The sequence below is a fragment of the Tamandua tetradactyla genome, chromosome X (assembly GCF_023851605.1).
Source record: "Tamandua tetradactyla isolate mTamTet1 chromosome X, mTamTet1.pri, whole genome shotgun sequence".
Lineage (NCBI taxonomy): Eukaryota > Metazoa > Chordata > Mammalia > Pilosa > Myrmecophagidae > Tamandua > Tamandua tetradactyla.
In genome coordinates, this window is record NC_135353.1 from 66,270,793 (window position 1) to 66,289,017 (window position 18,225).

At 35.0% G+C, this 18,225-nt stretch overlaps 1 protein-coding gene across 1 annotated transcript in view; it reads right to left on the reverse strand.

Moving 5' to 3' along the window:
- Positions 1–2,360: 2,360 nt before the first annotated feature.
- NRK (Nik related kinase) overlaps positions 2,361–18,225 on the reverse strand; it is a 176,820-nt gene continuing 160,955 nt past the window's right edge. The window contains exons 24-29 of the mRNA XM_077145558.1: positions 12,880–12,984; positions 11,148–11,317; positions 10,745–10,894; positions 7,652–7,811; positions 4,139–4,278; positions 2,361–2,456 (exon numbers count right to left, since the gene is read on the reverse strand). Coding sequence (XP_077001673.1) covers positions 2,361–2,456; positions 4,139–4,278; positions 7,652–7,811; positions 10,745–10,894; positions 11,148–11,317; positions 12,880–12,984 — 821 coding nt within the window. The remainder of the gene's footprint in view (positions 2,457–4,138; positions 4,279–7,651; positions 7,812–10,744; positions 10,895–11,147; positions 11,318–12,879; positions 12,985–18,225) is intronic.

An 18,225-nucleotide genomic window follows, 5' to 3' on the forward strand; every position in this document is an offset into this window, starting at 1 on the left:
GACCTTTCATGCTTCAAGTACCAGGGCTAGAGAAATGGACTCATCAGAAGTAGCCCTCCACACTTCCATGATGGATAAGGCTTCAAGAGGCTGCTGTTACAAGGTGGGGTATAAAAAATTTTTTTTCTAATAAAAAGTGCTCTGATTGAATATTATTGTTACTTCACTTTCTTGTTTCAGCTGTCAAAAGATACAAAGATTCCAGATGGATTTACATCTAAGTTGTAAATATTCATTACTTGTGAATCACTTTTTAAAATACTTTCAATCCTTTCTGTTTAATCACCTAACATCACAATCTCTCTTCTTGATATGTGCCCAGGTTCCTTTCTTCATTAACAACTCCTGCTTTAAAGCTCAGTTGCACTTCTACAGTCTTTGTCGCTTGGTTACTTTGGGACGTCTTTGTAGATTTAGTTAATTTTCAATGTTTTTTGAATAACAGCCACAGAGCACAATGGGAGTTGACTACCTAAAATAGTTAATTGTCTTATTGCCTTAAACATAAGGTCTTAATATAACATTTATTCTTGAACCTCAACTTTGAGTAACTATTATGAAGGAAAACATAACTCTTAAAAGATTTGATTCTATGCTCTACTGAAACGAAATTTTTCTGAAATTCACATATAGCAAGCTCCATTTGCTCAGTGATGAGGTACTTGCACAAAGTTCCCCGTGACCTTTTTGGTGTACAAATTTATAATAATGACTACTTCTAAAGAAATAATTTGACATAAAAGTTAATTTTCTTTTTAAATTATTGCATTTGAAATGTCCTTTGAGTTGTAAACACTCAAGGGTAAGTCACTTGTAAGATCACATTATTGTACACAGAAATGTGAATCACATTTATTTCTTAATTCATGGATCCGGGTTTTCCTAGATTCTCAATGATTGAGTTCCTATACTAGATTAATCTGATGGGAAGTCATTTTTTGCCACAAGTGCCAGAGAAGATGTGCTATCATGAAATCATTCAATTGCTTGTATTTTGTAACCAGGTAGTTTGTTTATTACCCCACTAGCACTGCCTTCAGATTTTAGAAGCAGAACTTAGAGGAACTATACTGAGGTATACACTTTGTGATAGTTCTGTTGCTTCTCTCTTGCCCCAGAACTAACCATGATATTGAGGAGGAATATGCAGACATTATGCTTTTCACAAGGTTGCAAGTATAATAGGTGATGAAAAATCACCTATTTATGGCGTCTATAAGATATTTAGTTAATGTACTAGTATGACTTTCACTATTCAATCTAATTTTGTGAATTTAGATATGTGATGAAAGCTGTATTTCTTCAAAATATTTTTTTATTTATCATATTAAGTCCCTACATATGGGATTAATTGCTGATTTTACAGTAATAAAAACTTGGAAAGACAAATATTAGCAGCCCCAAATTTTGTTGTGTGTGTGTGTGTGTCTAATAACTGGAAGACAAGTTTGATGTAGCTTAATCTGGGATTGGTAAAATAATTGGTGCTGTCATATGATCACATTGCTGGCCATTTAAGAATTTTGATAAATCAACCTATCAGTTCTTCGAGAAGAATTTGACGCCTATGGTAAAATATTAAAACACACACATGCATTGCATGCACGCAAAAAAAGTCTTTGTACAGTACATGTGTATAGGAGTTCAGTCTTGTATTCAAGCTTGCAAGTGTATTATTTTGTGGTTTATAAAAACAGCTTTTGCACAACTTTGGGGATGCAAGGTTTTCTTCTACTCAGCAGAAAACCAGCTTAGCATTGGGTGAAAATAGCACAACTGGTCTCTAAGCTTAAATGTGATGGAGGTTCTTAAAGCAATCCACTAGGAAATGAGTGGCCCTTTATCAGTGTAGTTTTCTCCAGAAATGTAGGCTGCTCTGCCTCAGTCTGGTTTACAGGGTAGACTGTATTATTTTTATTTTACAATTTAACCTTTGGTTCTTCATCTGAATTTGAAAAAATCATATATGAATTGTTGATGTTTTACTTTTTTTGAAAAATTTCAGTCAGAGTCACTTTTTTAAAAAACTTCTTGAATTTAACTCATAACTGGTTTCTTTACCCCATGTTGTAAAATTTCAATATTGATATTGTTCAAACTGCCCAAAGAATAATGATTGAATTCACGGTAACGGCATTTACAAAGCTTGTACAAAAGATATTGTATACCCCTGGAGTACATAGAGCTTGCTATAATTAATTTTTTATAAAGCTGCGTTTTTGTTAAAACTATTCTGTATTACATTAAAAGTTAATTATCTGATTTAATTTTTCATTACCCATAAAGCTGAATGCTCATTTTATCACAGAAATTTGAAGATTCAAGTTTTATACTGTGTTGCAATAAATCACTGGAATCTTTTAAACACCATAATTGCTTTGGAACTCTTCAAGTTTTCCGAGGGTCATGAAGTAAACACGACTGTGGCGATTGCGCAGAGTAGAGGTAAAGAACAGCTTTAAAAAGAGAAAAAGACACCATAAGTAGATATTTCATACATTTTAACCTGATATTTGATAGGCAAGAGTTTGAAGTACTAAGAAACCACTATAACCTCAATTTATCTGCATCTGCCAAATAAAATATAAAGCCATACTATTTTCTGAACTGGTTTTCTCCAAATTAAAGAATAAGAATTTAGATTAGTATGGCATTCAATTTGTATATTTTAAAGTAACCTTTTACCACATTCTATGTAATTATAGTTTGTATGGTATAAATAAAATTAGTTTCTTGCAAGAAGCATTCATCTACTGAAGTTCTTGATTAATTTTGGTGAAAAATTTCTTTTTCCTGTTTTTCAAAAAATAATCCATTAGTTTTTACTCAATTTTGCTTTTCTTTTACTAATATGAGGAAATAATTAAATTATTTAGATGTTGCTTACCATTGCTTCTGATGTTGAGTGGTTGCTGAACTTTTCTACTTTGTTATTTGCTATTTCAGTTTAATGGACCAAGGTCAATAGGTTGATATGATGAGTTAACCACAATAGCTTAGAGTGGGACATATTGTGTAAATATAGTCTGTGCCATAAAAAAAATAAACTTAGAAAAGAGTATGGACCTAAATAGCAGAAGTTTCATTTTTAGTATGAGGGTTCATCCACAATGGTGATATTCAGGAGGAGGTTGTGAAATAAACTAATAATGATAAAATACACTAGCTACCCTTGACTTAATGCCTTTCATGTGCAAGGTACTTTCTGAGAGCCTTGTCGACACATTAATGACAGTATTCACAATAACTTCCAAAGTATTTACTAATGTCTCCATTTTGGAGATGAAGAAACCAAAAGCTCTGAAAGATAATCACATTTCCCAGGTTCTCACTCCTAGTTTGGTGGCAGAGCCTGGAACTGCATGTTGAGTCTATCTCACTTCGAACACTGGTTCTCTTTCCATTACATTCCTTTGCATTACCAATAAACAAATCATCCTTCCTAATATAGAGGCTTTATCCTGGTGTTCTATTAACTCAAATCTTCTCCAATCTGCTGTAAACATGAATGTTTATGAATCCTAGCTTCATGCTATTATTTCTCATGTAAGGACTATAATGATTATATAGTGACTTTTAAATCTAAATTATCAAAATGGATCAAATTGCACAAATAATTGTCAAATGTTTATTTCATTTTTGTTTCCTGTAAAGTGGATATAATAAAGATTAAATGAAATAGTTTTAAAGTACCTAACACAAGACCTACCACATAATTACGTACTCAGCAAGGTAAGTATTTTTCCATCTTCTGTTATTGGATAATTCTGAAAACTATAAAAGGCAGATTTGTTTTAAAATTCTGTTGAACAATATTATTTTAATATGAAAATGAAAATGACTATAGAATAAAGACAATAATGGATTTTATACATTAAATAAATATAGCTAAGCTTTTTTACTTAGGGGTGACAAGAATGTTTACTTTTCTGAAAATGGTTTTCTTTTGAAACCAAATTTCATTATTAACCAAATCATTATTTCTGATAGAAAATGTAAAATTGTTTTTATCAACATATGCCAGTTTGAAAAATGTAACAAAATACATTTATGGCCAGAAGGAAAAGGATGTAACTTTCTTTAGTTAATTTTTAGTGCTTGCTTTATTTTTGTTACAACTGGAGGATGTAAGTTATACCTTGTCACCTCGAGTACACAGGAATCTCAGCTTCTTAATTGACCTGCGCTTCAGCTCGCTTTCCAGAATCCTTGATTGCAAAGAGCGCACTTCGATGGCCTTTTGACCCCATCCTGTGGTTCGCTGTGTACACTCATAAGCTATAATAAAAATTTTAAATCAGAAAAGTGCAAAATAGTGATAGTGCTATAAAATTATAACCAAAATCAATTTTTATTATTAAGGGGCTCATTATTAAAGTTCAGATAAACAATCTTTTTTTTCTCCTTGTTATATAATCAATCACTTGGCATTTTACTGCTCAGGAGTGATGTTCAAATCAGCACCATTGTGATCAACACTGAATTTCTAAATTTAATTTGTTTCTTGGTTTCATATTCTCTAATACCAAAGAAAAGGCCAAGGGTTAATTCTACCCTGTTTGTAGAAATACAAATATAAACCTAACCATCCTTTATTTTACAGTCTAGGTGAATTACAGCATTCCATAAGGGTTTGTATTTGTGCTCATGTGACATATATGGAAACTTAACTCATAAAAATGTAAAGTGTTAAGAATATCTTGTTCAAAAAATGACTTTAGCAATTCTAATGTAATTCAATAAATTACCATGCTACAAGCAAAACTAAGCTAATTTGATACCATTAAGGCTTTCTCCTGCTCAGGAAATGCTTATAAGATTTTAACTTTTTGGCCCTGTTATATATTTCTTTGAAACAACAAAGATTATGACAATAATTGCTTTTATGCAGAAAACTTAATTATGTAAATAGCGATATAGCCGGCTGCTGCTAAGAGGGATTTTCTGGTACAGGAAACAGTATTACTGTTAAATGTGTAAATGTCAAGTAGATATTCTTTATGTTCTTTATGGGGAAGCAAATTTCCATTTAATACTAAAGATATCAATAATATCAAGACTTTGACTCAAGTTAAAATAATCTAGCAAACATTACAATTCCCATAGCAATTTTATTAAAATCTCAATACAGTGAATTAATTTGACTGTCCATTTTCTTTTATTTTAAAGGCAATAAAGTTCACATTGGTATAATTACAATATAGATTTTTTTTTAATTTCTTGTCTTTCTCAAGGTTTCTATGATGCCTTTTTAAAACCAAAGTATATCTGGCCTATATTTGTATGTATTAATTATGCATAAAGGGACTCAGGAAGGAATTATTAAACTTTCATAAAAATGAATGTTATTAAGCATAATATGAGCCATTTTTAATCCTTCAACTATAATTTATCAAACATTTACTATCTCCTGATTCCTTTTATAATTCAAAGTATTTATGTGTATGTAATTAAATTACAATCATATTGTGATTCAGAAAAATGGCTTTACTGGGAAGAAGATTTGTATGTCTAATTTCAGACTAGACCTAAATTCACCCAAGATATAAGGGAAGTAAGGGAAACCATTTTGTCCTGAGTGATGGGAGAAAGAATGGATTTAGTCTGTCTGGATTTGAACATTTTCATTTATGTGATATGCCATTAAACTGGTATTTTTGTCAAAAACAACACAGAACACAGGTTTTTTGATGCACAGACTACTTGCTGTATCCAAGTACACAATATAACTTCACATTATTTCTTCTTTAATACTGAAATGAAAGCTTACTGGAAAATTTGACATGTAAATCTACCGCTTAACCTAGTTAGTAAGTAGCTATAAGGGCCAGCTTCCCTTTCTGAGATGGGGCACAATAATTTGGAAGTAATACTTGCTGTGATTGTTAAGTCTCTGTGTATTTGTTTGGAAATCCACAGCAATGACCCAATTATTGAAAAAATAATTATAACTCAGATTATTTATTTTATTTATAAAAAGTATAAAATTCAGATTGGGGGCATTGGAATCTGGGTTAGTTTTAAATAACCAAACATTTTTTAAGACAGAAAAAGAGTGATTTGCTAACTATCAGTGTTATACTGTAGCTTTTGGAATACTCTCACACCAAAATACCACTTTCTTATAGTGCTATAAATTATTTTATATATATATATATATAGTGAGGGAGACGTCTTTCAAAATCTGGCAGCTTAAAATAGCCTTTTCTTTTAAGCCAGAAGTTGTCCTGCCTAAGGGCAAGAACTGTACCAGATGGCACAAATATAAAGTTTGTTCAGTTTCCCATTTGAATCAATTATTTCCATTTCTGATTAACACATTGATCACAAAAGTATCACTGTTAAAGTTAGAACAAGAGTCATTATTTTTAGTTTCTTTTGTCCCAGTTCTGTCAATTATGTTGTAAGTATTTATGTTCTGTCACCTAAAATGGTTTAAACCCTCTGCTGAGTTCTAACCTGCTTGAAGAATATGGAACAGGTTTTCAGGACAATCCTTTTACACTGAATATGCAAGTGAAAAGAATGATTTTGCAGATGCAATGCAAAAATGCCATCATCCCATAATGAGAAACATGTCCATTAGAAGGCCAATTTAGCATAAGAAGACCACATTTAGCAATTTTATAGAGATTTCAGAAGCCTCTGGTTTCTCTATTTTCCCTCTCTCTCACCCCCCTTCTTACTCACACTTTATCTCTGATGTTTGCTCCATTAATTTTTTCCTCCTTTCAGGAACATTTATCCTCTATCTGTTTTTTCTACTCTGCTTAAAATTTCTGTTTCTCATACGCATCCTGTTTCCAATCTAGAATCAGTCCGTAGTCACCAGTGTCAGAATTATACACCACAAGTCTCTGATTATTGTTAGTATTACATTATTACTATGATGAAGATGATGATTCTGATTTCCCAGCACAACAGCCCTGCATTAATTATAAAGAGAAAAAATATACTGGTCTGATGAAGATGAACAGGCAATTGTCTTTATGTTGCCATCTGGTTGGGATATTAGATAATATCTAATCTCTAATAGATAATATCTAATCTCTGGTTGGGATATTAGATAATATGTAATCTCTAATAGATATTACAATTAAGCCAATTTATCTCTTTTCTAAATGAGAAATGATGAAATTTTAGTGACAAACAGTCTGTCACATACTCAGTTTGTAATTGATTTTCTTCACAAGAATATTTGTCACTAAATATAACATTACTGACTGAAAGAAATAGAAATATTTTGCTCTTTTTTGTTACTATTTGTCAGTCTCCAAAGATAAGTGAAAATTCCCAAAATCAATGTGATGGAAAGAAACATTTTGAACATCTATGTAAAGTCTGCAAGCGAAGAGAGTTAAAAAGAATTATCGATTATAATGAAATAGAGTTAATCCATGTTTCAATTATACAACTGTTGCAAATTAATGAAAACCAAATCAGGTTGTTCATTGTATTCTCATAAGTGCATTAGGCATAAGACAAATACAGATTGATTTACAAAGGGAACTAGTATGCAGGATTCCAAATGAACCCTATGTGCCTTGAGAAATGTGACAATTCAGGAAATGTTTTTACTCTTAAGAAAATGTTTTTACTCTTAAGAAGTTTCTTTGAGATTATTTGAAAGAGTAAGAAATTTTACACATACCTACAGAAGATGGTATGTCTTTCCACACTTGAAGGATCTTCTTGAAGAGTTGCTCATTTGCTTCCATAGAAAGGACTTCAGAATTGAAGGTGAGCATCATGCCAATTCCCAAGTAATCAGGCAGAATGATGATATTCTGTGGTATAATGATTTCCAGGGGCTGGAATTATGTTTCATAAAGTTTTATATGTCTAACATTTTATCACTACTACTTTAATTGAAGCAGTTTGGCTTAGAAATAAAGAGCAAAAAGGGGTTCAAACTGCAGGGAAGGAAAAATAAACCTCTGTTGAAAAATTAAACTGCATGTCATCCAAAACCTAAGATGAGCCTTCTTTACGGCATGAAATAGTCACTGTTTAATATTCTCCCTTTATATTTCTATGAAACTTTTGTTTTCAAGAAGCTGAGATATATTTCAGGAAGAATTTGCTGAAATTTCACAATTTTATGTATAGTGATAGAAGAAATGTTACTCGTAAAAAGTTAAATTTCAGATTCATTTCAGCATGATAATGAATGTTTTAGTAATGAATGTGTGAACCAAATAACATATACACAACCAGTGATTATCAGCCAATTCATTCAAATCAGAAATAAAACATTGATTTAACAATTGTTTGAAATGTTTACAAAGGGACAACGTTATATATTTTTCACTACTTAGTGCATGTCGCCCCTTCCTCCAAAAAATGTAGGGTTTCTTTTCTTATTCATAGAGTTCTAAAATACATTATATATATATATATATTACATTCAATATATACAAAAGTATGACTCACACAAACAAAATAATTTATCAAATTCAGAGACTTATTAGATAACATAATACGAAATGCTAAGAAATACCTAAGTATTTCTAATCCCTTTGCTTAAATTATAAATATTGTAACATTAACAGCATTTCCTGGATAAAATGAACGATTATGCTACTTTCATCATTTCTCCAAATTAGCAAATCACAGGAAACATATAAAAGTCAGAAACTATACTTGCCAAGCCTGGTGTATTTGGGACAATTGCTTGAGGCCATGTCTCAGCAACTACTATCCTTAAAACTAAAATGGGGATCCAGAGGCGAAAAGCAATTTTAATGCGTTGCCTGGGCACTCTCATGAGCATTTGAATCAGAAAAGAGATGTAGGAAGAGAGAAAAAGAAGGTACAAGAAGAAGGTTGCCTCAAAAAAAATCTGTTTAAATAAAAATCGACTGCTGCACATCCAGAAAGCCTAAGCCTCTAACTCTTCAGATGATTCCTGAAGTTATCAAATATTTTTTTAAATACATGGCTCCCTTGTAGCATTGCAGCTTTTGGATCTAGCACTCTTGGAAAATTGTTTTAATATGTTCTGTTTCAGAAGGTATCCTCCCTTCCCTTAGATTAGAATCCTTTCTCTTTTGGTGGGTCAAGCCACTAAGGCATTTAACTAAAAATATACTTTTGAATGTACTATATAAAGTATCCTAATTAGGTCAGAAAATGATTTTAAAGTAACTCATATTATCTCATTCTAGCTTCCGCAATAACTAACTAATGATTGTTTAAGAAGGAAATAATTCTCCTTGCTTATCATTCAAGTGGTACACAAGGTTCAATCTTCATGAATGGCTTTTCAAATAAGTGTAAACTTTGACAAATGCAGAAATGTTCAGTACTGCATTAGCTTTTAAGGTCAGGCTACCTGACAAGACATTAAAAATGCAGGAAGTTACAGAAGATACAACAATCTGATGAATACTATAAAACTTATATAAAAATAACCTGACTTCATATATAAGTGGCTTTGCCTGGCTTTGTTCAATATTTTCTATATTATCAACAGGGTGATTTTTAAACACTCCTAGATGACAACTCGGAAAACAATTACAAAAAATATTCACTAATGATATGACACTTGCTCTGTATAATTTTTCAGAGATGTATGAAATTTTCTGAAAACTATTAGAAAATATCACATACAACCAGTGATTTAAAAGGACATAAGTTTGCTCCTATACTTTTTGTATAATACTAAACCACTAAAATTTTAGTTGCCTATAGGCTGCGGAATTAAGGAAAGGTGAAGTAGTAAAATGTTAGGCTTAGCCCTTCGTATTGCAAGTAATTCTTACCAGGACAAATGTAATTAGCATAATCAAATCTGAGATACTGTGGAATGGTGTATGTGTGCATATTATGCTATGTTATAATGCTTTATATAAATGATGTATATAGTATTTTAATAACTATCAATTTTTGAAGACGTTATATTTTCACTATAAATATTTCAGAGAATGAGTTGACGCATTTTCTTTTAAAACACTGAATTCTATGAACAGATATTCCAACTATAATTAATACTATAAAGAACACCATGATAATTTGTTATACAGCCTAACATTTTACTGTTAGGAGTAAAAAAAAAAAGTATAGGAGCAAACTTATGTCCTTTTAAATCACTGGTTGTATGTGATATTTTCTAATAGTTTTCAGAAAATTTCATACATCTCTGAAAAATTAGAGCAAGTGTCATATCAATAGAAACTGAAAAAAGGAGTGGGCTCTGCATAATAATGCTGCATATTTTAATGTTTGTATTGTATTTTAAAGAAACTGTTGAGGCATTATAGGAGTATAGAATGACTAAAGATCAAGGATTGCAAATTTATCTATTACTAGAGCCAGTTGTTATACATGGAAATGGTGGCTAGATAGGGAATGTAGAGCATATATTCCATTTAAAAGGGGGCAAACATGAATCAGTTCTAGTTGGTAATGACCAGAAAGAAATACGAGCTGGAGATGATTAGATCTGGCTTTTAAATAGGAGTTCAAATTTGTCAGTGCAAATTTCATTCACTAAAAACAGACAAAAAACACTCTGCCAGACAACAAATTCTATCTGCATGACAGACTCACCTGCCTGGGCTAAGAAACCATCAACAACTTTTGCTTATCCATGATCACTTTATGGTTCTCTATACTTACTTTTTACATCTTGGTTCCAGTATAGATATCACTAGTATTTTTAAATCTTTAAGGGATTTTGACAACTAGAAAAATTCAAATAGCAATAAATAATACTTTCTGATATCTGTAGTTATTATCTTACATTATTTGGCAAGGTCACATCAGACATAACCTCAGATTCTGCATCAATGATGTGATATCCATCTGCTGAGCTGAAGAATATCTTTAGTCTTTTGTCAGGACCAATGGCGAGGTCAACTGTCACTGGCTTATGACCAAGTGTTGGAAATACCTGCAAATATAAAGCCAAATATGGCCAAAAGGCCAAAAAATGACACCTTAAGGCAAGAATTTCTCTACTTTTTTTGCTTAACAGATTTTTTAAACCCAGACTAATTTTAGAAGTGTTATAATATATTTAGGATCCTATATATAATAACTTTCTTTAAGTCTGTTACTGCATCAAGGGCATATATATATTCAGATTATAAATGTTGAATTTTTCTTCAATGGTCAAATTGACAAGGAAAATAAGAGCCTTGCACTTTGTTTGCTATATTTAAATTCCTTGTGTTAAGCTTCAGCAAATTAAGGAGGTCATCTGGTCTCTTAAACTGGTTTGCTGGATCAGCTGCCTGTATTTTTGCCCCTATCTGTATGTAGGTTTTATAGGACATGTAGTCTTCTTTGAAGTCTGCTGATTGATCGATGTATACTTGACAGGGAGTGAAAAAGGCCATATACTGTCAGACCTCTAGGCTCCAAGAGGTCCTTGTCCAAGGAAATCAGAGACCCAAACTGGATTCATTGCCAAGATCAGGTCACAGTAGAAGACTGAGAATCACAGAATTCACCTTACTGTAGTCAGTCATGAAGTCAGATTCAAGAACTGGAATGAGGACTTGGACCAGGAGCTGTATATCAGACGAGACAGCTCCATACCAAGCAGCTCTGAAACATCAGCAGACACCAAAAACAACCCTTATCTCAATACTGACAGTTGACCCAAGGCCCAATTTAAGGAGATCATATATGGGATGTGATCTGTAAGGGCAAACTCAGACTGTCTATATGTTAGTCTGTGCTATTCATAAAATAACACATTTTTTTGTGTGTGCAAACAGACACTGAGGGGCATCCATACGAATTAAACAATCTCTGTTTTATACAAGTGTTTTTTTGGCCTACAAATTATATATGTAACAGATCCTGACCTAAGGTACAGATATATTTCATAAATGCTTTGCTAGGGCCCATCAATATATATTTCTATCAGTACTTTGCAGAAACTTGTCCATGGACCAATTAGTTCAAAACCTACTGGGATATTTGAAAAATACATAGATTACCAAACTGCACTCCAGACCCACTAACACAGCCTGGGTTTGGGTCTGAGGTCTGAATTTTTACAAATGTTCCAGGAGATTCTGATGTATAGCCAGGTTAAGAGTTACTGGAATCTATATAATACTGCCAATCCATTAATCAGTCCTATGCAATCAATTTGAAATAACCATATTTAAGTGGAATGACTTTAACTCTGGAGCATAATATGTGGGTTATTCTAGATTAAAACTGTCCCCAATTTATGGGATGTGATAAAAAATAAAAGTTCATGCATAACTTAATTGTTAAGGACTCCTAATGGTTAATGTCCAAGGTTGATTCATAGAAGTTCAGTCAAACTATAATCAAGGTGAAAACAATAATAGTAATCCAAATAAGCCTCATAATATTTCTAGAGAGAAATGTGTCTAGAATTCCAATTAGGAAGGAATATAGACCCACCCTTTTCTTCTCCACTCCCATCTATTATAGCCCTGTTAATTATATCACTGGCTGGTTCTTCCCTCATTCCTCCTTCAATTGGGTTCTGACCTTTACTATTGTCTCACCTTTCCTTACCATTCTTTTGCTTTCTACCTCCCACCTAAAAAGAACAAGGACCTTATCAGCTTCAGGCCACTGGGGTGGCACCCAAAACCTGTGTTTGGGACTATAGAAGAGTAGGTCTTCATGTTGACATCAGGAATTGGGAGTGAGGAGCTAGTAGGAACATGCTATAAGGGGAGGGGACCGGGATCTCACTCACATTCTCCCTTGCGGTGGTGCCTCTGAATTATCTAAAAATTAAATGATAATTTTGACATGTATTTTCAAATAAAATTAATTCTGGAAAAATGGTCTGTTTTTCAACATTTATATTCCAAGGAACTGTTCAGTTTACAATTTCTTCAGAAAAGAAAAAGCATATGATACAAAGAAAAAGGAGATCACTCACTTTAATGGCAGTGTTTTTGTCAAAGGACCTTGGTGCCCACACATAAAGATGAACTGAGGATTTCAAAGCAATTGCAATATATGTTGTTTCTTCATATTGGACTATAACGATAAAATACAAAAAAGAAACAATTTTACAGAGTTAACAAGAACACCCATGTATGTGCATTTGTCATTGAAAATTTTATCACCATAGTATAAGAACACAAACTATACTTTTTTAGAAAAGCTACTTGGTTACATTTTTTTTTGGTTAGAAAAATTGTAGGTATACAGAACAATTATCCATAAAATACAGGATTTCCAAAATCACCCTACCACCAACATCTCGCATTGGCATTTAACATTTGTTACAATTGATGATAGCACATTTTATAATCATACTATTAATTAAAATCCATGGTTTAACTTAGGGCTCTCAGTTTGAGTTGAGTGGTTCCATGGATTTTTTTTTAATGTTATTCTGTTACTATATGTGCTGGTTTGAACCTATTGTGTATCCCAGAAAAGCCAAGTTCTTTAACCCTCATTCAGTATTGCTGGGTGGGAACTTTTCTACTGTTTCCATGGAGATGTGACCCACCCAATTGTGGGTGGTAATTCTGTTTAAATGGTTTCCATAGGGTTGCTTACTGGAGGCTTTTACTAGGGAAACATTTTGGAAAAATCTTAGAACCAGTAAAGCTGACAGATACTGCTATTTGGAGAACAGAGACACGGTTATTTGGAGATGCTTGGGGTGCAGTAGATGTTGCTATGAAATGTTAAGCCAGTCAGAACCTGCAGAGAGCCAAGGGAAGACAAGAGATCAAATCCAGCCCCGGAGAAGCAAAGTGAGAAACTCCCACAGGAACAGAGGCTGAAAGCAACAGAACCCAAGAGCAAGGGACCAGCAGATGCCAGCCACATAACTACCCAGCTGACAGAAGTGTTCCTGACCCATCAGCCTTCCTTGAATTAAAGTATCTTCCCTGAATGCTTTAGTTTGGACATTTTTATATGCTTAGAACTGTAAACTTGTAAAATTCCATTTTTAAAAGCTGTTCCATTTCTGATATATTACATTCCGGCAGCTTACAAACTAATACACCATATATACCATCTGTTCTTATTTGGTAACTCCTGGAATGTGATATACCAGAAACAGAATGGCTTTTAAAAAAGGGAATTTAATAAATTGTTAGCTTACAGATCTAAGGCTGAGAAAATGTCCCAATTAAAACAAGTCTATAGAAATGTCCAATCTAAGGCATCCAGGGAAAGATACCTAGATTCAAGAAGGTTAATAATGTTCAGGGTTCCTCTCTTGGCTGGAAGGGCACATAGCGAAGTCTGCTAGCTTTCTCTTCTGGCTTCTGATTTCATGAAGTTCCCGAGGAGGCATTTCTGTTCTTCATCTCCAAGGGTCACTAGGTGGTGGACTCTCTGCTTTGTGGTTCTGTGGTATTCTGCAGCTTTCTCCAAAATACATCTACTTTTACAGGATTCCAGTAAACTAATCAAGGCCCACTTAGAATGAGTGGAGACATGTCTCCATCTAATCAAGCTTAATACCCACAGTTGATTAAGTCACATCTCCATGGCGATAATCTATTTAAAGGTTCCAACATACAGTACTGAAAAGAGATTAGAAGAAATGGGTGACTTTACAAAATGAGATTAGGATTAAAGCATGGCTTTTCTAGGGTACATAAATCCTTTCAAACCAGCACAACATCTAAAATATTCCCTTTTAATAATGTTCAGATATTCACTGCATTTACAATATTGTGCTACTATCAGCAAAGTGCTGGCCTGTCTGTTGCAATGAGGACATTTCCATAGAATTAAATCATGATCACATCAGCTGCATCCACAGCTGATTCCATTTGTAATCAGCCAAGGGGAGTGTCTTCTGCAATGAGTGATCCTCAATCTAATTACTGGGAGCCTTTTAAGGAGGATTCAGAAGAGATAGGTTCACTCCCTGTTTTGGTTGGCAAGCCTCTCCTGTGGAGTTCGTCCAGACCCTCTATTGGAATTGTCAGCTTCACAGCCTGCCCTGCGGATTTTGGACTCTGTGTTATTGTGGTCACATGAGGCACTTTTGTAAATTTTATATTTGCAAGTGTTCCTTGCTGATTCTGTTTCTCTAGAGAACCCTAACTAATACATCTTGGCACCAGGAGTGGTTCTTAAGAAACAGAATCTTAAAAAATGGGTTTTTATGAATGGTTTTCTACACTGACTGGACTCAAAGGCACTAAGGACTCTGATTCCCATAATAAGAATGACACTCCCAATCCATGGAGTGAGTTGACAAAAGAGAAAATCAAAATACCACCATTCGATTCTCCTAATGCTTCACTTGTATGAAGCCAGGCTCTGGTATTTACAAAGTTTTGTGGAAATAAGAGGTATAGAGATGTTGGCTGGTTGTTATTAGATACACTGGCTACATTAAGGAGTGAAAGGGATGGGCTTAAGGCTTCAAACGAGAAGCTTAAGTGCCATCTGATAGATGTAGACGTTTTTATGAATATCCTGAAGGAAAATCTTATTTCTTGTAGACGTAGACTTAAGATCTCTGAAAATCAGACTCAGAATCTTATCGTTAGAGTAGCAACTTAACAATGTAAACTGAAATCTCAATGTCTCATGGTGTCTGCCGTTAAAGTGAGGGCATTGATTGGAAAGGAGTGGGACCCTGAAAAATGGGATGGTGACATATGGATTGATAATGATGTCGGAGGTGATGTTGAAAGACTCATGCTGAGTCTTCTCTTGACAACCCTGTAATACTTTGCCCTGAGGACATAACTGCCCTACCTCCAGCCTGCCTTGAGGAGTTGGCCACCCAACCTCCTCCTGAAGAAATTAGCCTTAGAGTGATTAATCCTTTTTCACCAGATGAAGCTGTAAATGAAGGCCTGGAAGCAAATGGCTTGGAAGATATTTCTAATTCTTTTCATGACCCACCCCTGCCACCCCTCATTTCTTCCAGACCTATAACTAGACAAAGGTTCCAACAGGCCCCTAAAAGTGAGGTAAAATGTATCACACATGAGGAGGTACATTATACTACAAAAGAACTGTGTGAGTTTTCCAATTTATGTAGACAGAAATCAGGGGAGTATGTGTGGCAATGATTTTGAGGGTGTGAGATAATGGTGGGAGAAATATAAGGCTAGATTAGGCTGAATTTATTGATATGGGCACACTAAGCAGAGATTCTGCATTCAATGTTATAGCTCGAGTGGTCAGAAAAGGTGTTAACAGTTTGGGTGGTTCATTGAAACATGGATCAAAAGGTGGCTGACATTACCTGAGGTTAAAGTGCCAGAACTTCCCTGGTATAATGTAGATGAGGGGATCCAGAGGCTTAGAGAGATTGGAACGTTAGAGTGGATTTATCATGCAAAGCCTGCTCTTACACCCCAGGAATGTTCAGAGGATGCACCTTTTACCAGAACAGTGAGAAATAAATTTGTGAGACTAGCACCATCATCCCTGAAAGCTCTGTAGTTGCCCTTCTCTGTAGGTCAGATATTACTGAGGGAACTGCTGTCACTGAGCTGGAATCCTTAAACACAATGGGGATGATGGGATCCCAAGTTGGCAGAAGCCAGGTGGCAGAATTTAATTGCCAAAGACAGGGTAGACGTGGCTATTGTAATAGACAGCAAACTCAAAGCAGGAGTCAAAATTATAAGACTCACAGAGATTTGTGGCATTGGCTAGTAAATCATGGAGTACCTAGAAATACAACAGAAGGGCAGTCTACTAAATTCTTGTCGAGCTGTGTAAACAAAAGAGTTCTAGATCAAGTGAAAAGAAGTCTAACCTAAATTACCAAAACCCAGAGTAACAGCCCCTTAATCAATTTCCGGACTTGAGACAGTTTACAGACCCAGAGTCCCTTGAATGAAGAGGATGCCAGGTCCCTTTGGGGGAGAACCCTGCTACACTGCCAAAAATCTGTACCAATAATCTTCCTCCAAGCCTTCTCCAAGGAGACTGATGGCCTTTCACCAGGGTAACTGTGCATTGGGGAAAAGGAAATGATCAGATATTTGGGGGATTATTAGACACTGGTTCAGGAGTGACATTAATTCCAGGGGACCCAAAACGTCACTCTCGTCCACCAGTCAGAGTTGGGGCTTATGGAGGCCAGGTGATCAATGGAGTTTTAACTCAGGTCCATCTCACAGTGGGTCCAGTGGGCCCCTGAACCCACTGTGTAGTTATCTCCCCAGTTCCAGAATGTATAATTGGTATAGACATACTGAGCAACTGGCAGAATCCCCATTGGTTCTTTACCTCATGCAGTGAGGGATATTATGGTGGGAAAGGCCAAGTAGAAGCCACTAGAACTGCCACTACCTAGCAAAATAGTAAATCAGAAGCAATAATGGATTCCTGCAGGGATTGCAGAGATTACTGCCACTCTTAAGGACTTGAAGGATGCAGGGGTGGTGATTCCCACCACATCCCCATTCAACTCTCCTTATTTGGCCTGTGTGGAAAACAGATGGGTCTTGGAGGCTGACAGTGGATTATCATAAGCTCAACCTGGTGGTAACTCCAATTGCAGCTGCTGTTCCAGATATGGCATCATTGCTTGAGCAAATCAATACATCGCCTGGTATGTGGTATGCAGCTATTGATCTGGCAAATGCTTTTTTCAAGCTATTAGTAAGGTCACCAGAAAGAGTTTGCTTTCAGCTGGCAAGGCCAGCAATACACTTTCACTGTCCTTCCTCAGGGGTATATTAACTCTCCAGCTTATGTCATAATCTTGTCCAGAGGGAACTTGATCATTCTCCCTCCCACAAGCCATCACACTGGTTCATTATATTGATGATATCACGTTGATTGGACCTAGTGAGCAAGAAGTAGCAACTACTCTAGACTTACTTGTAAGGCATTTGTGTGCCAGAGGATAGGAGATAAATCCAAGAAAAATACAGGGGCCTTCCACCTCAGTGAAATTTCTAGGTGTCCAGTGGCGTGGGGCATGTCAAGATATCCCTTTTAAGGTGAAGGATAAGTTGCTGCATCTGGCCCCTATTATGACCAAAAAAGAGGCACAATGCCTAGTTGGTCTCGTTGGATCTTGGTGACAACATATTCTTCACTTGGGTGTGCTACTCCAGCCCATTTATCGTGTGACCAGAAAAGCTGCTAATTTTGAGTGGGGACTTGAATAAGAGGCGGATCTATGACAGGTCCAGGCTGCTGTACAAGCTGCTCTGCCACTTGGGCCGTATGATCCACCAGATCCAATGGTGCTAAAAGTGTCAGTGGAAATACAGATGCTATCTGGAGCCTTTGGCAGACCCCTATAGGGGAATAACAATGCAG